The 21,483-nt window shown below is 41.3% G+C and overlaps 1 protein-coding gene across 4 annotated transcripts in view; it reads left to right on the forward strand.

Annotated features, from left to right (window-relative positions):
• NICN1 (nicolin 1) overlaps positions 1–21,483 on the forward strand; it is a 525,511-nt gene that overhangs the window by 161,889 nt on the left and 342,139 nt on the right. For all 4 annotated transcript variants that reach the window (XM_044070573.1, XM_044070574.1, XM_044070572.1 and 1 more), the window contains one exon: positions 11,133–11,312. In XM_044070573.1, coding sequence (XP_043926508.1) covers positions 11,133–11,312 — 180 coding nt within the window. The remainder of the gene's footprint in view (positions 1–11,132; positions 11,313–21,483) is intronic.

Below are 21,483 nucleotides of genomic sequence, written 5' to 3' on the forward strand. Positions count from 1 at the left end.
GTCAAGCTGAGAAAAGTCTTTGATAGTTTTGGAAAGAAAGTTTAGACTTATTTTACCTTAACTTTAAGAATAGTGACTTTTCTGCCACACATCTAAGTTTTTGCCAGTTTCTTTTGACAGCCTGAGAAAGTGAATTGATGACTTTTCTGCTTTAGACCCTAAGGCATCTCTGAATTTATTACTATCCTCTGTGTCTCCGGTAACCAAGTATTACCTGAAATATGCTTATCACACTGCTGATGCTGTTTCTAGAGCAGTTACCACTGGGTCAGTGATGAGAAGATTTGCCTGGCTGTGTCCTCAGAATTTACCACAAGATGTCAAAGCTGAGATTCCAAATGGTCCTTCTGGATAAAGAAGTGTTATTTGATCCTTCCTCTGATGAGGTCTTTAAAGTGTTTGATGAAAGAGAAAATTAATCCAGGTAGTTACCCAGATTTTCAGACCTCCTTGCCAAAGTGTAATAGAAACTTTTTTTTTTCCATTTCTGGTTCCTTTTTCAAGAAACAGAATAAAAGTATTTCCAGCAAAGCACAGGCAAACAAAATTTCAAAAAGCAATGGCATTGAGGCTCAAAGGTGAAGTATGTCTTCCCAAAACAAAGGACAATCAAAGAAAGCAGATGTAGTGTATGCCTCTCCATGTGTTCTCACCATCCCACCCTGGCAATCCTGTAAAGCTTTCCCAAAGTCTAGGTCTTCACTTTCCCCTCTGATAGCAGATAATGTCAGACACCTTGATTGAGAGAATCATTCAAAGACTACAACTGGCAGTGAGAGTCCCTTCCTTTTCAAGGGATTCTACATCATCCAGTATCCAATCAAAGCACCCTGTTCCTTCCAATTCAAAATCAGGTGCTGTCACAGGGAGTTATAGAACCTTTTCCACCTCAAAAGTAAGAAGGAAATGATTTTATTCAAGAATCTTTTTGGTGCCAAAGAAAGAAGGAACCTGGCAACATGTCCTAGACCTTTTTTTTCTGAATTTTCACATTAAAATTTCAAAATTCAGAATGCTTTCTCTACAGTCTTTGCTGTATGTCATTCCATAACTGCATTTTCTTTTAGGTCTGTATTTAAAAGATGCTTATCATCCCATTGCAGTTCTCAAATTTTTCAGAGGTTTACATTTTCTTTGTCTGGTTTACAGTTTCAGTTTTCTGATTTGCCCTTTGGTTTGTCAACAGCACCAAGAGTATTTCCAAAGTGTCTGGCTCCTGTAATACCTCAATGCAGAGTATTCATATTTCCCTATATTTAGAGAACTGACATATTTTTGCAATTTGTTTTACAAGTTGTTAAGAATCTCTTGCTTGGGTAAAAAAATAAACCTTTTTTTCTTAACGTGGATTTTTAAGAGAACATATAGAAGTCTTCTTTTATTCCCTCTCATGGGATAGTGTTTCTGGGATGTCTACTGGACACATCCCTCATGGTTGCTTTTCTTCCTCAGGATAAACTGGAATGTTACCAGGAGCAGTTTCTGATATTTTCTAACCAGACCTTGGCATCTGCCAAGGAATATCTCAGAATTCTAGGTTTCATGGCCTCTACTGTTGACATGATTACTTTGGGCAGACTTCACATGAGGAAAATTCAATGGTTCATCAAATCAGTTTAGGCCCAAGAATAGCATCCTCTATCATCTTAGATTGCAGTGTTAGGCTTTGTGAAAAGGAGTTACTCTGGTCGATGAATCACTTGTCTCTCAACTCGGGTCTCCTTTTTCCTTCCAGCCCCTACTCAGTTTGTAACCACAGATGCATCAGACTTTGCTTGAGGGGCTGTGTCCAAAGGGGTGAAAGTCCAAGACCTTTGGGGGAAGCAAGATGAATTAAGACACACACATGGCAAAGGAGTGATGACTCTAATAAATGCTCTGAAATATCTAAACCATACTTGGACTCCAGGCATTCTGCTAGTAATCACAGATAATACCACAATAATGTGGTATACAAACAAATGGGGGGAAAGAGGTCCTACCCACTTTGCAAACTAGTTATGGTAGCCTGGGAACTAGTATAGTGACTCTGCATAATCTGTCCCTTCATGCTACCTACATTCATTCAGAGCAGAATGTTACTGCAGCAAGCTGAGGAGGATCAGGATAGACCCTTGTGAATGGAAGTTGCATCCAGGGGTATTCCAGGAATTAATCCATGTCTGGGGAACACCTCAAGTAGATCTATTTACCTCTAGACACAACAGAGAATTAAAGAATTTCTGCTCCTGGACTGCTTGCACGCAAGCCTGGAAGACAGGTGTCTTTTCATTTCCATGAATGTGAATGTTTTTGTATGCTTTTCCACCCTTTTTTCTGATAACCATATTTTTGTAAAGATTTAGAAGGACTCACCACAGAAGAATGTGGTGACTCCCTTTTGGCTCAGGCAACAGTGATTCTCCTTTCCTTTGCAAATGGCCAAGGGCAATTACCACAGCCTTCCCCACAGAATGGACTTATTCATTGAAGACAGGGATTCTGTGTTACACCCCAACATTCAACTTCTTCAGAGACTGCCTGGATGATTGTTAGTAGCTTTTAGGCATCTTTTGCTGAGGATGTGCAACAGGTATTAAAGAAGGTAAAGAAACCTGCTAGTTGAAAATCATATATATCAGTAAGTGAAAAAAAAAATTCTAGTTGATGCCAAGACAAGAACTAGAATTGTTTTAAGGCTCAGTTTCCTTTGGTTCTATGGCATTTGCATGAGTTATTAACCTCTGGCCTTTCTTACTTGTCTGTTAAGACTGACCTCCCTGTTTATCTGCCCCTAGAGCTCCCTTTCTAACCTACCTCAAGTGAAAACGATTTTGAAAGGGTTTTACATATTCTGACCACCTGGAAGGCAAGTGGATCATTCTTAAGATCTTAATTTTGTATTGGGAAAATGTCTGTTGTTTCCTTTTGAACTTGCTGAAGAAGCTGAAATTCTTATTTTGGAAAACAGTGTTACTCATTGCTCTGACTTCAGCAAGAAGAGTATCCAAGTTGTAAGCTGTTATGGTAAGTCATCCATGTCTCACTGTTAACAAATGTAGGGTGACTTTGAGAACAAATCCTTATTTTGCACGTAAGGTTATTTCAGAGTTTACATTAAGCCAGGCAGTTCATCTCCCTGTTTTCTTTCAAAAACCTAAAAATCAGGGAAAAATAATTTTGCACTCTCTGGATCTCCACAGGCTGCTCAGATACTACATTGCCAGTTCAAAAAACCTTCAGGACTTCTGATCAGCTCCATTTAAAAGTAAGGAAAAGAGACAATCTGTGTCAAAATGGACAATTTCTAAATAGTTGTCAGAGGCTGTTTCAAGCTATCGCTTTTTGTTATTCTCACCATAGCAAGACACTTCCAGGTAAAGTTGGGGCATACTCTATCATAGCCCTGGCTTCTTCTATGGCTTTCTGAAAAGAGGTGTACTCTAGAAATATAGTAGAATAAGTAGCTTGGTCATCTGTACACACCTTTATCAGGTACTACAAACTGGATTCCTTCTCTAGGTCCACAGTAGGTATAGCTAGGATTGTCTCTTTGGGCTCCTGGACTCTGATCCCTTTTCCTTCTCCTTTTCTGTTTAGCCTCTCATATTCATCCTGTATAGAGAGGATTACTGCAACATTGATCTAATTATGAACATAGTACAGTTGTGTAAGTAAACTTATCATAATAGTAGATGTTCAAATAGATCACTGTTGTAGTAGCCACACACCCCCTCTATCTCCCTCTCATTTTGCTATTTTTATCCTGGGGTGTGGGATTTTTGTTAGTACTGCTCCCATTTGGCAGGTTGTAACCACCTTCTTCTTCTGAGGTCAGAAAACTCTTAAGTTTTGGTGCCCTAGCCACTGATTTTATACTGTTTTACTCAAGCCGTGCAGTGGCTAGGTCACATGGAAGGTGCCCTATAGCTTTGGAAGCTGGCCATTTGGTCCAGTCCTTGTAGAATGTCGTATATATCTTAGGCTAGTGCAACAGTGATCTATTCAAATATCTGCTTATGTTCTTCATATTGATCACTGCTGCAGTAGCATTAGCTATATGGGTTATATCCTGCCAAGGATATATAACAGCCAGACAGCTTCCAGTTTCATGGCACCTATTATGCACCCAAACTGTCAAGCAGGTGAAGTTGAGCTGACTGAAAGAAGTTTGGGCTCTAAGTCCAGAGCTTTACTGCTGCCGAAGAGTCTACTCTGAGGCTTTTAAAGATTGACTGTCAGCTTGTGCTTTTCTTTGCTGGACAGATAAACTCATTTAGCATGAAAATAAAACTTCCATTTTCTTAACTTTCATTGACGTTTTATTACTTTCCTCTTCAGGAAAGTTATTTTAAAGCTAGAAGTGTTGTTATTTAACAGACTGTCTCAAGACTCTAATGTTCTTTTAAATGGAACATTTAATTCTTTCTGTCAGTTTAAAAGTAGTATAAACTAAATGAAAATATTTTCTGTGGAGAAATTGTTTATTTTTCCATTGTGCAGTTGCCATAGTGTTTTAACTCATTATAACAGGTGTTTCTGTAGTTACATCCTACTGATGCCTCTCAGCATCTAGTATCACTTGCTCTCATTTGCATTAATAATTCCAAATCCATGCTCCATACAAAGTATTGAAATATTTCATTTTAAAGTTTACACAATGGCAAACACAGCTGTATTGATATTTGACCTCTGTGTAGTGCAGGTAAAGATATATTAATTGTTATTCATATAATATTTATTTATATTGTCATAAATTTCATGTTTTTATAAATATCTCAACAACCAAGTAGCACAAACAGAACTGCTTAGCTTCACATGCTGATGACAGTATATGTGTAACTTGAGTGGTTGCTGAGATATTGTTGTTTATAAAATATTACAAATGTAATAGTGTGTTTACTGTGATTTATAAAATTCTGTTTAAGATGTAGAACCTAAAGAATGCTACCACTGTAAGAATAGTTTGTGCTGAAGAGTTTGAAATTTACATTTTGTTGTAATCTCTAAGGTTCCCAAGATATGAACAGTTGTTTGAAATTTGAGGACATAATTTTATTCTTTCAAAAAACATAGGCTCCTCCCATTAAATGTTACAGTGCAAATTTCATAGCAGAAGGAATGCATTAACTGTTTTTACTGTGTTTCTTTTTCTGTCAAAAAAGTAACTTTTGTGAACTGGTAGTTTTACTGGCATTTGCTGCTTGTCTTCCCTGGGAAAGAGGCACCATTTTTGTCTACGTCATGGAACAAACTACCGGTCCAATGATCGGTCCTTCTTCCACCTACAAAAAGAAAAGGTTATGCAAGCAGCCTTTGCCACCACAGCAGGCTAGCAATTTGCCTTAGCTGCAGGTGGGTGACTATGTTGTGACCATTTGTCGTACCTGAACCACTCATCTTTTACCCCGGACCCCTCTGGTATAGCACCTACAGCCACTATGGAACAGGGGTTAACCACGTCCTCTGCAGCTGTTGGAGTCTTTTCAGTGGGCAAGGGAGAGCCACTCTTGTCTGTCTTGGGAGAGAGAACAATGAAGGTTTCCCTAGTGTGTAAGAATACTGTGCCCATTCCAGGCATACCAGCTACTGCCATTAGCAACACAGTTGGCCTCATTTTTTCCTGTCAAACAGAAACAGAAGACCAGGCATGTAACTCGTCCTCCTCAAATTTCTTTGGATAAGAGTAGTTTATTGGGACTGGCTCAGAGTTTAATTCAGGTTATTTATCCTTCTTGTAAAGTAGTTTCTGGTAAAAGAAAGAGGGATTCCTCTTTTTCTGAAGAGATTAAGGAGTCTAAATCTGAACAGGAAGATGCAGAGATGGATTCAGGGTTTTCGCCTCATATTTCTGATTCAGATTGAGAGAAGAGCTCAGTTTCTGATACCCCCTGTGAGGGGTTCTCTTTCTCTGAGACTATTGCTAGATTGTCCCCTTATTTTCAGTGGTAGAACGTGGAAGTTTCTCAGTCCCTCAGAAAATACCATGAGTTGTTACAGAAGGATTTTTCAGAACCTGCACCCATTCCTCCTGTCCTGCCTGCTTTAGAGGATGTGTGTCCTACTGCCTGTAATTTTTCTGAGAGTCAGACAGCTGTCTCTAAAAAAGTAGATATGATGTATAAAGTACATAGGTCTTATGAATTTGTATATGCTATTTCCAAATCTGACCCAGCAGCTATAACCTTTGTTGATTCTACTGCTGCTAAGCACTTATTTAATTCCAATCCTACTTTTTCTAATATGGATGGAAAAATATTGATTGGTATGGGAAAATGTATACTTTTGCAACTTTGATTTTCAGAATTTTAAATGGTCAGACTCATTGGTTAAAATTTCTTCCAACAAATTGTGAAAGTATGAGGAATGTTTTATCTTGTGAAAACAATCTGCTTTAAATAACTTGGTTTCTTCCATTGCACAAGTTGCTACTCATTGTCTATAGTATGTGTATAACTCTCGGTATACTTCTTCCAGGGCTCTGACCACTGGTGCTATTTTAAGGAGATTTGCTTGTTTGCATTCTCAGAGCCTCCCAAGTGCTGTAAAAATTAGATTTTAAATCTCCCTTGGATATAGATTTAGTGATTGGCCCATTTGCTGCAAAGGTTATCAAAAATGTGTGAAAGGGACAAGCTGATCCATGGAATCTCTTCTTTGGCATCATTCCCTTTTCATTGCTCCTTTTCCAAACTAAGTGATTTTCTTTCTCATCCAATTTTAGCAAAAAATGGAATAAACAGCCTAGCCAAACTTCAGGTAAATATATGTTTAAACAGAAATGGCAAGGGGTTCCAAAAAGAAGTCTCAAATCCCCAAAACCAAGGACACTGTAACAAGTCTAAATTACTATTTGAGAGAACTTGTGACCCAGTCCCATCCTGGCCCATTTTTTCTTCCAGAAAGTTTGAATCTCCATTTTTCTCTTTGGCAATAGATTGTTTCATACAAATAGGTTCTGAAAATCATTCATTAAGGTTACATATGGTAGTGGAAGGAAATTCCTCCTTTCCTTGGGGTCATTCCTTATCCTACAGAACAGACTCTTTTGTTTCCAGAAGTTCTTCATCACATGCTGTCCAAAGAAAGTGATAGAACTAGTTCCTCCTTCCCAGGTGGGAAGGGCTTTTATTCAAGGATGTTCCTTGTGCCAAAGAAAGAAAATGTTTGGTAATCAGTTTTGCATCTATCTTTCCTTAAACCTGTTTGTGAGGGTGCCTAAATTCAAAATGTTGTCACTTCAGAACCTGTTACCTCTTCTTCCTTTTTCAAGTTTCCTAGTAACACCAGATTTAAAAGATGCTTATCATTGCATTCCTATTCATCTACACTTCTGCCATTTCTTAATGTTTTGTGTGTCTGGATCACATCATCAGTTCTCTGCCTTACCTTTTGGACTATCCACTGCACCAAGAATGTTCACAAAGTGTCTAGCTCTGATTATAGCTCATTGCAGGCTACAGGGTATCCACATTTTTCCATATTTACTGTAGATGACTTACTTATACTTGCAGTGCCTTTTTAAAGGTGTCGGGAATCTCTGTCTTGGCTGAGAGACATCTTACACAAAATGGTATTCCAATTTAGCATTAAAGACAAAATTCTTTCTTGACTCCCGTGTCACACAGGATTGTGTTCCTGGGATGCCAACTAGACACCTCAGTTCAAAGAACATTTTCTTTTACAGGAAAAAATAAATTTTTATTTAAATCTGTTTTTAACATTTCCACTCATATTTTGGTCACTGCATGGGAATACTTCAGGATTTCAGGTTTCATGGCATCTATGATTCTCATGATAACCCTGGCAAGCCTCCACATGAGAAAGATATAGTTGTATCTGAAAACTTTTTTGTCCCAGCATCAACACCCCTTATGTTTTCAGGTCTCAGTACTGGGGTTTGTCAGAAGTGAAATATTTTTGGTGGAGACAGCAGATATCCTTAAATCTAGGTCTTCTCTTCTCCCTCTCTGCTCCAATGAAGTCAGTCACCACAGATGCTTCAGACTTTGCTTGGGAGCAGTTTTAGGAAAGGTAAAAGTGTAGGGGGTGTGGGACACCAGGGACAGTCGCAAACACATAAATATCAAAGAGGTGCTTGCCCTGATCAAGGCACTAAGCTTTCTGAATAATCTTTAGTCCCTGGGAACTTTTCAAATGGTTACAGACAATACCACAGTCATTGGTACATCAACAAGCAGGGGGGGGGATCAGATCATACCTCCTTGTCAGACTACCCATGTTATCTTGAAATATAGCCCAGTCTCACTCTATAGCCATCCTACATTCTGTCAGAGCAAAACTGTGTGGCAGTCAAGCTATGCAGGACCAGGGCAGGCCCTCACGAATAGATCAGGGGGTCTTCTATGATTTGATCCATCTGTTGGGAATTCCTGAAGTAGACCTTTTTGCCTCCTGTCTGAACAATCAACTGGCAAAATTCTGTAACAGGACTCCGTGCAAAAAGGTCTGGAAGACAGATGCCTTTTTTCTTTGGACAGGAATGTTAATGTATGCCTTTCTACTCTTTCCACTAATATCCATGGTACTTCTGAAGATTCAGAAGGAATCCCCCAAGATCATTGTGGTGATTCCTTTCTGGCCCAGGCAGCCATGATTCTTCCTTTTTTTGAATTGGCCAGGGACAGTTAACACAAGCTTTCTTACAGACTGATCTACTCACACAAGACCAGGGGTGTTTGATACACCCAACATCAATCTTCTTCAAGTGAATGCCTGGAGGATGGGGTCTTAATTCCTTTTAGGCACCTGTTTTCTGAGAATGTGCAGCAGGTGCTAATGGGGGAAAGAAAGCCTGCTACTAGAAACTCATATATTTGCAAAAGAAAAAGTTTTTTTTAGTTAGTGCCAACAACGTAACCAGCACCCATTCAGGGTTAGTTGTTCTTTGTTTTTACAATATTTGTGAGTTACTATCCTATGGCCTTTCTTATTCCTCTATCAAGATTCATTTACTGGCCATGTCAGCTTGTCTGCCCATGGATTTTCCATTATCAGTTCAGTCTCATGTCAAAATGTTCTTGAAAGGGGTTTTGCATAAGAGGTCTCCTAGAAAATCAGTGACATCTCACTCGGATCTTAATTTTGTGTTAGAAAAGCTAACACTTGCTCCATTTGAACTAGCTAATTTGACTGACTTGAGGTTCTTAACATGGAAAACAATGTTACTGATTGCTCTGACCTCTGCAAGAAGGGAATCTGAGTTGCAAGCTCTAAGAATGAGTCAACCCTATCTCTTTTTTCCACAGGGACAGGGCTTCTTTGAGAACTAATCCTTCTATTATGCATAAATTGGTATCTGATTTTACTCTAAGCCAAAGTGTCCATCTCCCGTTGTCTTTCCTGAACTTAAAAATGAGAGAGAAAAGCTACTCCATACCCTGGATGTCTACAGACAACTCAGGTACTGTCTTGACAGAACTAAATCTTTGGATCAATTGTTCATTTCTTGTGAAGCTAAGAACAAGGGACAACCTGTGTCAAAACAGACCATTTCCAAATGGCTGTCCAAGGCTATTACCTTTTGTTATACTCACCATAATAAATTTATTCCAGGCAGGGTCAAGGCCCCCTTTACCAGGGTCTTGGCTTCATCTGTGGCTTTTTAGGAAAGGGTTGGATTTTAGAAGTATTCTAAAACTGTTACTTGGTCCTCTGAAGACACTTTTGAAAAGCACTGTAAGCTTGATTCCTTCTCTAGGTCTAGATCAAGGTTTACTAGGGCCGTTCTCCAGGGACTCTTGGACCTTTCCCTTCCACCTCCCAAATGTAGTTAGCTGTTGTAATCTACCCGTATAGCTAAGGCTACTGCAACAGTGATCAATGTGAAGTACATAGTACAGTTGTGTAAGCTGAAATTACCATAACAGTAGATGTTTGAATGATCACTACTGCAGTAGCTACTCCCTCCATCCCCCCTTGTTTTTTGGCTTGTGTTTTATGCCATGATGTGGACATTTATCTATTTATTCTTTCTTTCTTTATTTATTTTTTTAATGACATTTATTTATTGGGAAAGTCCGACTGGGTAATAAATACCCATTTTCGGTGGAGACCTGGGGAGAAAAGTTCCAGAGAGTTAAATAACACCAAATAAAACACTAGTACAAATATAATTTAAAAAGCATATATACACACAGTTGGATAGTGTAATACATAGGATACAGTAAAGACATATATTTTTGTTGTTCCTAGTATTGTCCTTTCAGGGCTTAGCCTCCTCCTGTCTATTGGCAGGAATGCTCTGAAGGGCTCCACACTTAAACCTGTCTTTTAGTCAGTTCAGCTCAAGCTGCTTGACAGTTTGGGGGTGTAGAAGGTGCCCTGAAGCTTTGTAAAGTGGACAGCTGTTATATCCTTGGCAGAATATAACACACATAGTTAATGTTACTCCAGCGGCTGGCAACTCGACACCATAAAAACTCCAATCATGAGCGGACAGATGATCCACTGTGGTGACCCCTAACCGGGAAAAGCCGAAAGAAGAAGAAGTTAATGTTACTCCAGCAGTGATCATTCGAGCATCTACTGTTATGGTAATTTCAACTTACATAACTGTACTTTTTAGTAAATTTACTTACTTAACTATACTTTCTGCATTTCTCCATATTTAAGGACTTCTGTTCTGTGGCTGCAGTGAAAAAAGTAGCTTATTTTAATTTTTTGCAAGATGTTTCTTTACATAAAATAAGGCAGAAATATATTTGTTGATTTGAATACATTAGCTTTCTCTCTTTATTGTGTATATATGATGTGCGGTCAAATAAAACATATTTTCTCACATAACAGGAATATAATTTGATATATGCGTATGTTTCCAATGGCTGCCTCTCCTTCATAGTTATTCTCCATGGACTTTAAACAGATCTGGAATGGGTAATATCTTGCATATTGCAGTTTGCAAACTATTACCCCCAAAATAACTAACCAGTGCCTTTCCAAACATCAGTTCTTGCTGCTTGGGTTCCGGATCTGTTTTTTGTTTTTTTCTTAGCGAAGGTAACTAAGCCAAAGTTTAGATAAGTTACATTGCTGAGAGGTAATACTTTTGATATATATTGATCATAGACAGTTTATACATGCCTTTTCTCATGCTTATGCCCGCATAAACTGTTCCTTTTCTTTCACTGCAGGAAATTTTATTTAAGAACTACTACACTGCCTATGTAACAGTTCGTATCCAGAAGCGGCAGGTTCAAGAATCTGGTCAGAGCCAGCTAAAATGGTATACATGTCTAAGAGATCACTGCTTAATGTCTGACCCACATACTGAGGAGGGATCCCAGGATTACTTCTCCATCTTTAGACATCAGGTCTGTTATTTAGTTGTTGCAGCCTTTCTAGAAGGAAGTTATGTCAAGTTGTCTGTTATATTTGTCAAGTTTATTAAACTATAGAGGCATAAATGATATGTTGGGAAAGGAAATGTTTTGTATTGGATGAATATTTATTCATAAAATAAGTTAATTTGGACTGTGCACAAGTTTATAATAGGTTAAAAGACAGATTATAATGCTGTGTATTTTTTAACTGAAGACTGTCAGTGCAGAGGATTAAGGCTATGAGCTGCTAACAAACTGCAACTGGTAATCCTGGATTTGATTCCTTCAGCCTCCATTTGCCTCTGAGAAAGTCACTTAATCAGACAGGGCACTGGGGCATTTGGGAAACTGGGCGAGGCTGATGTTCTTCATGTTTCACTGTGCAGTCATCACACTTGGGTTATCTGTCTGCAGGTAGCCCTCAGTCGGCCTGAATACCAAAGTCTTAGTATTTCTGCGTCGGATGCTGTCGCTTCTTCCATGACATCAGGGGTATAAAACAGGCAGCCAACGCCATTACATTGGTCTTTCTTGCCGAGGACCCTAAAGTAATTCGCAAGTGCCGGTCAGCCGCTACCTGAAATTTTCATTTTCGAGTTTGTAATCCTGAAGTCTTCTAAAGCTAAGTACCCCGTTGGGGACCCTTTTTTCTTGCTCTAACCGATGTCAGAAAAAGTTAGCAATTGTCTTGCATGTGGAAAGCAAATACCTCACAGAGATTTTTATTCTTACTGCATCACCTGTTTAGGCCCAGACCACAACATTCCTCACTGTCGGTTTTATGCCTTGTTTAACACCCAAACTATTAGTTGTCTGACTATCTTTGTCACTAGATTCTTTCACTTTTGTTCTCCGTATTCCGAAATGGCTTTGGTAAGCCATACGACTACTGATCTTCCGAAAAAATTTAAAGATAAAGACAGAGACAGACCGCATAGGTCCAAAACTGTCGACGACGCTTCCGTTAATCTAGTCTCCAGTCCGCCGGTACTCAGTGAAGCACCTTTGCAGCCCCTGATGCCCGTTTCTATGGATTTGCAGGCCTCTACTGAGACCCATTCGGAGTCCAGTATGCAGCAAGATGCTTCTTCGACTATGGAACCTGTGGATGTCTCTACCTTGGATGGGTCCGGAGCCACTGTGCAGGCACCGGCTTCTGAGGGTGTATTTCGACCTCCCGATGTTCGGATCAAACCGACAACTTCATTTTTAGCTACAACTACCAAGTTTCTTAGGTCCAGAGTACGCACAACGCCTAGAAAACCGATGACCAAAGAGCATGCTCAAGCTCCCATGCCACAAAATCAAATGCTTAGAATGGCTGAAGACCTTATCACCCTAATTAGGGGAAGCCAGAATCCCCCTGCTAAAAGACAAAAATTTGAGTTTCCTAATGATTCTACAGACCAGGAGTCTGATGACTCTGACCCTTCTGGTTAGCAGGACATGCCCTTATCAGCCTATGAGGATTCAGATGCAGGGGAATCCATTCCCTCTGCCTCCTCTCCAGAGGATTTTTCTTTTGGTGAAACCTTGCATACTTTGAGAGCATTTCCACTGGGAATGCCAAGACTGTCCTCAGTCCAGAAAGAGACTCAGAGAATTTTTAGAGTTGCCTCAGCACAGGCCTCTAGCTATACCCCCTGTCCTGGATGTTGTAGATGATGTTTTTATGGAATCCAGTCTTACTCCAGTTACATTACCCCCCGGCCCCTAGGAAACCTGACAGGTACTGCAGAGTACCTGATTCCCACAAATTTCTCTTCAAGAATCCTACTGCTGATCCAGAGACCATTTCCCAGGGACCTAAAGGTATTAAGGCTATTACAGCCAAAAATCCTACCCCTTTGGACAGGGATTCCAGAGCTTTAGACAGATGGGGTAAGAAGGTGTATACCTCTGCAACTCTTGCCATCAGTGCATTGAATTGCCAGTTTCACATGTTGAAGTACCAGCAACATATTATGGAACTAATTAAACAAAAAATGCTGTTACTTCCAGATTGTGCAGAAAATAAAGATTTACAAGAGCTAATGCATTCTTCAAACCAAGTTAGTAAGCATACTTTGCAGTGTGGCTTTGATGCCCTAGAAACTTCTTGCAAGTCTGCAGTCACTGGGTCTGTACTGAGAAGGCATGCTTGGCTGACGGAACAAACATTGCCAGATCATGTCAAATCCAAATTACTAGACGTTCCTTTAAATAATGACTGTTTGTATGGCACCAAAGCAGAAGAAGTTCTTAAAAAGATGGAAGAAAAAGCTAAATGTATGCAAACTGTCAAATAATTCTTAGAAGTGCAGCCACCTAGATTCAGTAGGCATTGGCCTTCAAAAAACTGGTCCTTTTTCAGCCCCTTCCAGGCCTTCCCAGATCAAACCCAGGGAACCAGGCCACCCAGACTACAGTCTCAGAGTATGCAGAGATCTAAACAATGGAGTGCCCCCACATCAAAAACAGGGAGTGTTAAGCCACCCCCTTATGTAAAAAGTTCACAATAACTTATCAATTATCCTTCCCAGCATTGCCCAATTACTTGTGCCCCTAGGAGGAAAACTTGCCCTTCATGCAAAAAAATGGATGTCCATTACTCAGGACCGATGGGTCCTAAACATTGTATCCCAGGGGTACAAATACTACTTCCATTCACTGCCAACCCCAAGCGGGTTTCCAGACCTTCCTCCAAACCAGTGGGCAGAGGCTCAAAAGCAAGTACTTTCCCTGCTCAATATCAGAGCTATTCAACCTGTTCCACTAGTACAAAGGGGTCAGAGTTTCTACTCCAGACATTTTCTGGTGCCCATAAAAGAGGGCTCTAGGCACCCAATCCGGGATCTATCAATTCTCAACACCTTTCTGGTGGTCCCAAAATTCAAAATGCTTACCCTGCAACAACTTCTCCCTGTGCTAGCCAAGGATGCCTGGTTAGTCACTAGACTTAAAAGAAGCTTATCTGCACATCCCCATAATGGAGTCATGCAGGAAATATCTACGTTTCAGGGCAGGCTCTATGCACCATCAGTTCTCTGCACTTCCGTTTGGCTTATCTACTGCGCCCAGAATATTCATTCACAAAGTGCCCGGCTCCAGCCATTACATACTGCAGGCAGAGAAATATCCAATTTTTCCCATACTTGGAAGACTGCCTGGTTCAGGTGGGCAGTCAGGAATTGCTACTTCAGCACCTGGCATTTGTAAAAGGCCTTCTCACTTCAATGGGGTACACCATCAATGAAAAGAAATTACAACTAGTGCCCAGGCAAAAGATTGTATCCCTGGGAGCAAGCTTGGACACAACTTCCCAGATGGCATTTCTCACTTCAGAAAAACAGATCTATCTGACAAATTACTTCAAACAAATGACCAATAGAACCCAGCTGTCTGCAAGGAAAATACTGTAAGCCCTAGGGTTCATGGCATCATGTATTCTGCTAATTCCATATGCAAGACTGCATATGAGGAAACTTCAGTGGTACTTAAAAAGTCTTTGTTGTCAACATTTTCCAGGACCTGGAAACAGTCATTCCTATCATACCTTGTCTAAGGGCAGAGTTCCTTTGGTGGGCAGAAGCATGCAACCAGAACAAGGGACTGTTTTTTACTCAACCCCTCGCCGCCAAAACCATGACAACAGACGCATCAGACTATGCATAGGGGTGGGGGGGTCACATGGCAGGCAAATGCATTCAGGGCCACTGGAGCCCAGGACAGATTCTCCTGCACATCAGTCAAAAAGAGATGCTAGCTGTACAGAATGCTCTGACAGCATTCAAACACCTAATCCTTCCAGGACAACTGCTTATAAAAACAGACAGCACCACAGTTATGTGGTACATAAACAAGCAGGGGGAACCCATTCTTACCCACTATGCAGGTTAGCCATGGCCCTGTGGAACACAGCCTTGAGCAACCAAGTGCATATACAAGCTCAATTCCTGCCAGGCAAACAAAATTCACTAGCAGATGACTTAAACAGAAATCTCCTGGACCCACACGTGTGGAAATTGGAGCCCAACACCTTCAACCTTCTGATCCAGAGGTGGGGGTCACCAGAGGTGGACCTCTTTGCCTCCCCCGAGAACCACCAGTTGAGCAAATACTGCACCAGGAACCCTCACAACAGGGCATGGAAGGTAGATGCCCTATACTTCCAATGGGAAAACCTCTCAATTTATGCCTTTCCCCCTCTGCCCCTTCTCTCAAGAGTACTACTCAAGATAAAACAGGACAGACCAAGGGCAATTCTTATTGCCCCAGACTGATCACGCCAGCACTGGTACCCACACTTATGCAGCCTGACAACAGTGCTACCCTGGCACCTTCACCAGTCTCCTACCCTGCTGTTTCAGCAGGAGGGGCAGATTTTGCATCCACAATTACAAACCCTAAACCTTCCAGCCTGGCTTATACCTTGAATACCCCACCTGCAACCCTCAGCAAACAGGTGCTGGACGTCATTCTTGAAGCCAGAAGGCCTAGTACTAGGAAATCCTATGCTGAAAAGTAGAAAAGATATTATTCTTGGAATCAGTCTCAAGGGAAGGACACAACAGTGCCCTCCTTATCTCTAATCCTGGATTACCTAGCAGAGCTACTCCACAGAGGCCTATCCTTCTCCTCCATTAAGATTCATGCCTCTGCTATCTCAGCTCATTATAATACTGAGCCATTTCTATTTTCTCACCCTCTCATCAAACAGTTTCTGAGAGGGGTTAACAACTTAAGGCTCCCTAGGAGAGCACCCACCCCTGCCTGGGACCATATCTTCGTACTGAAAAAGCTCACACTTCCTCCTTTTGAACCTGCTGCCTCAGCAGAGTTAAAATTCCTCTCTTGGAAGACAGCCTTGCTTTTAGCCATAACTTCAGCAAGAAGAGTGTCTGAGTTTCAGGCACTAATGGCTGTGGAACCCTTCATTAGTTTCCATGCTGACATGGTTTCCTTCAGGACTAACCCATCCTTTATGCCTAAGGTGGTGTCCAGTGTGGCTTTAAACTAATCCATCCATTTACCAACCTTCTTCCCTAACCCTCAGAGTAAAGGGGAAAAGATCCTGCACTCCTTGGATGTGCACAGACAGCTCAGGTTCTACCTTGACAGGACTAAACCTTTCAGAAAATCTGACCAGCTGCTAGTCAGCTTTGCTACAGGGGCAGAGGGTAAGGCCATTTCAAAACAAACCATTTCCAAATGGATTGCACATTGCATCCATTTCTGCTACAAGCACCATGGGAAACCTACTCCACAGGGGATCAGACCACATCCCACTAGGGCTACTTCCACCTCTACAGCATTTCTCAGGGGAGTCCCTACCAGGGACATTCTGGAAGTTGTAACCTGGAGTTCTGTACACACCTTCACCAAGCATTACCACCTACCTATCTTTTCTAAATCCAGGGCTGGATTTGCTACTGCAGTCTTGCAAGGCCTACTAGCCAGCCCTAACCCTTCTTGACTGCCTCCACCTTCCTCAGCTTTGAGAACCAAACCAAGTGTGATGACTGCAACAGTGAAACACGAAGAACATAGTACAGTTGTGTACACTTACCATAAATGTAGATGTTGGAGTGTATTCACTGTTGCAGTCCTGGTTTCCCTCCCTCCAGCCCCCTGATTTTCTTTATCTTTCTACATCTCCTCTCTATGGCCATTCCTAATGGCATTGGTATTTACTTTTTACTGGTGGTGTTCCCCACCATATACTAGCTCCCTATTTGGGGGCTCCTGACATTTGGGGCAAGAAAAACTGATGTAATGGCATTGGCTGCCTGTTTTATACCCCTGACAACCTGACGACATGGAAGAAGTGATGGCATACGACGCAGAAGTACTAAGATTCTGGTATTCGGGCCGAGTGAGGGCTACCTGCAGGCAGATAACCCAAGTGTGATGACTGCAATAGTGAATACACTCGAACATCTACATTTATGGTAAGTGTACACAACTGTACTTTCTCAATAGGACTGGATTTTTTTCTCTTTAATGCTTGAAGGTTTGGTGTGTAGTGCATGTGTATATGGAAGGAGCCATGCCTCCCAAGTGATATAATCTCAACACTTTGGCTACCAGTACCTGCCTCTAATCTCTAATGGGAAAATTATGGTTCTGTGTATCTCTGTAGACACATCCCTAAACCCTCTCCTCAGAAAGAAGTCAGCAGGTTAATACCCTATCATTTTCTTCCTTTTAGCTAGCTCCTTTAGTGCCAACTGACTGCTGTTTGAACCCATACCACTTGGGCCATAGTTGGGGGTTCACCATTCTCTGCCATAGAGATGTCAGAAATATTATGTCTTCTGAACTAGGTAAGCATAATTTGCTGATCTGATGTTGTCCTTCTCATTCTTCCTCAACGAATGGGTTATGGATCCGATCCTCAAATCCAACTCAGCCACATACTACAGGTTTTGGATCCCACTCTTGAGCTCCTCCCCCTACCCATAATGTCCCATTCCATCCTCAACACTTCAGATCTTGTTTGCTGCCATTGTGCACGGATATGGGATCCTTCTCTCACAGCATTTTCTTACACTAAATTCTTACTCTTATATATATATGGGTCTAGGACTATTCACTGAAAGCACATTTCACTGAAAGTCAAATGACTGTACACAAATCACTGAAAGCACAATTCACTGAAAACACAATTCACTGAAACACATTTCACTGAAATTTATATATGGCCTTTTCCCCACTGTAGTGCAACCCTGGAGTTAGAATATATAGTAAGGGGAGGTGTGGGGAGCACCGCCCCCCACATTGGGGTGTGTGGGGGGCATAGCCCCCACATAGTTTGGATAGATATTAAGTTTAAAAAAAGAGTCATTTATTGAAATTGCAAATATCCATGTGTATAGTTCAAAATATTTAAAATAGGTAGGGGGCTACACCCCCCCAATGTGGGGGCGGTGCCCCCACTCCCCCCTTACTATATATTCTAACTACAAGGTCGCACTACAGTGGGGAAAAGGCCATATGTAACTTTCAGTGAAATGCGTTTTCAGTGAATTGAGCTTTCAGTGAATTGTGCACAGTCAAATGTGTTTCAGTGAAGTGTGCTTTCAGTGAATAGTCCTAGACCCATATATACATATATATATATATATATATATATATATATATATATATATATATATATATATATACACATGCCATTTTGTCTCTAAACTTAAACCTCCCTCTTAGTTTTCAGATTTTCTGCATTAGTCTCCTACTATTTTTATAGTAACCTCTTGAACATATCATTACTGGTATTTTGTATTTCTTCCTTTCTTCTATAACTCCCACCCTGTTAAAAAGGGTATTCCTTTTTTTACCATTGGTTGTATTTTCCCTTAAAAAAATCTGTCCTTACTTTAACATTTTTTTTCTCTGTGGAGTTTTACTGTCATAGCTAACAAGCTGACAGATTTCAAGAAGTGCAATTTTTGGGGGCATAAATTTCTTAACTCAGGTGCTCAAAAGAAGTGTGTCTGTTGTTTAGGTGAAGCCCATTTAAATACAAACTGTACAAATTGTGCAGGATTTAATTCAAGAGCCATAGCTGACAGGTGGAGAAAGCTTGCACTTAAAAGTTTGCTTCCTTCCTCATCCTCTTCAGGGGCTCAGACTTCCAGTGAGTCTCCAAAAGCTCCTTCAGAGCACAGGAAACATTTGTCTCTGAAGTCTCCTAAGACTTCCATGGAGCCACCATCAAAAGTTCCCAAATTGTCTGAGTTTGTCTGATCTGAAAAGGCAGACTGTGGACCCAAAACTTTTGGATCTTGAGCCCTCAGATCCTATTGTTATTTCAGCCAGTCCTACCACTCAAATTACGGATTCTAAATCTTTGGATCCTAAACCTAGCACGTTACATGCCAAAGACTCACTCACCCGAGTTTCTGTTAGATCCTGTCTCCCCTTGGCTCCATTCTGCTTCTATACAAACACCTAAAAAACATTCCAGACTTCAATCAACTAGTTCATCCTTCAGGTCCTCCAAGAGTCTTTCTGAAATGGATGTGGATAGGATGGTATGAAAAATTTTCAGAGCCCAGATCCAGATGGGGGTCATCTTGGCTGTGTCTCCTATTAGATCTGTGAGGCTTCCTGCCACTACTCACACAGTTTTTTCTCCTTCTCTGATCCATCCTTCAGTTTCAGAGCCCAAGGATCTGACTGTTGCAAGAGTTCCAGAATCGGATCTGAAGAGAATTACTTCTTTGACTCTAACAGTATCCCTAACCAGTTGTGTTCCTTTGTCTTTGGATTGGTACAAGTCCCAGAATGGAAACATTGGATCTGTGGGGCTAGGGCCTACTCCGATAATGCTGGATCCATCCCTGCCCCTCAGAGCCTCAGCGTTAGATAACTTGGTTGCGGTTCCCTCCTTGAGGCACAGATCAGGTCTGAGTCATGATCTACCTGTATTGGAACATTTGTCTCTGGTGCAGGTGGCCACGGCTTCTCTGGGTCCATCTGCCTTTGAGGTTTTGGAAAGGGTCTTTTCCTCATTCTAGATATCTGGTCTCTCATCCTCCCTCAGATCCTACCCTTATTCCCTCTTTGGTTCCATCAGACCTATTCCACATCCACAGGGACAGCCAGTTCCACCTAGCTTCCAGTTGGTTCTCATTGAAGAACTTTCCCTCTCTTCTGACACCTCCCCAGAACATCCCTCTGAGGAGGTCCACTGGAAGGGAACATGCAAGAGGAGGCACATAGCTTTCCCTGTGGAATATCTCAACTGAAGATACTGATTTTGAGGAAGAGGAAGCATCCTCTAAATGACTACCTGATGATGTCTCATTTGAAGACAGTTTAGAGATCCTTAAACAGAAATGTGGTTGTTCCACTGACAATCTTTCTCCAGAGGACTCTGTATTTCTGGAGGCTTTTGGTGTTGGCCCATCTATGTCTTGGGTGACTCCCCTGGCTGATGAGCTCATTGACCTAGTCTCTGCCAAAGGATAAACCCCAATGGAGCAAAGGAGGCCCTGTCAATCCAGAGCTCCTCTGTCCATCCACCTAACCAAGAGTCTTGGGTGCTGAACAGATTTGGAAAGCATGTATTTTCTTCATTGACCTTCCTCTGTCCGTCCCCCTAACCAAGCGTCTTGGGTGCTGAACAGATTTGGAAAGCATGTATTTTGTTCATTGACCTTCACCCTGAGGTCCCTGAACTACCTGGCACACTTTACAAGGTTAAAGAAAGATTTGACAAAAGAACTATCAAATTGTCTCTTTGAGTCCATGTCTGTGGAGTATTTTAAATGATCTTCTCAGCTGGCCACTCTCTTTTTGTCAAATTCCAATACATCCTTGAGGTTCATCTCTCCTGCAGCTGAAGGTGCCTCATGGGTGGCATGTTCAGGTATTGCCATAAAGAGACATGGCCAGATGCAGCTATATGATTTTGCAGAGCCTTTCAAATTTTCTTTCATCAATGCTCCCTTTGATGGAACATCCTTGTTTAGCCCCTTTATGAAAAAAATGCTTACCAGCAGTGAACTGGAAAGACCTTATCTGCCCTAGGAATTACATTTTCTACCCCTCAGTGAACTTTTTCAAGGAATCAGAGAGTTGGCAAGACAATGTAATTCCGCAAATCCCAGGGAGCTTTCCAGGATTCATGTTGAGACAACTCCTTCAAAGGCAGAGGAGGGAGTTTAAAAAGAAGATGCCATCCTCGAGGCAGATGAGGTCCGCAGATTCAGTGTTCCTGAGATTCCTTTCTGGATAGACCCTTTCAGCACTCCTTAAGTGCTGCCTGACTGCCCACCACTGGAAGCAGTCAGGAGATGTTTGTCCTTGCACCCAGAAGCCTGGGCTGCTATAACAAAAGATACTTGAGTGTTAAAAATAATATCCAGAGTTTACTTCATACCTTTTTCCCAGATTCCAATTTCCAAAAGAAAAAAACTCCCTGATGTTCCACCTGGTCAGAGAGAAGCTGCAACACAAGAAATTCAAAAGCTGGTATACAAGAGTCATCCAAGAGGTCCCACCAGACCAAACAGGATTCATAACTTACTCATGTTTCTTTTTAGTGCCAAAAAAGACAGGAGACCTGAAACCAGTTCTGGATCTAAACAAATTAAATCAATTCATGAAGAAATCAAAGTTCCAAGTGGTCACGGGGTCATTCCATTCTGTCATCTCTACATAAGGATGATTGGATGTG

The sequence above is a fragment of the Protopterus annectens genome, chromosome 4.part1 (assembly GCF_019279795.1).
Source record: "Protopterus annectens isolate FY-2018-M chromosome 4.part1, PAN1.0, whole genome shotgun sequence".
Taxonomy (NCBI): domain Eukaryota; kingdom Metazoa; phylum Chordata; order Ceratodontiformes; family Protopteridae; genus Protopterus; species Protopterus annectens.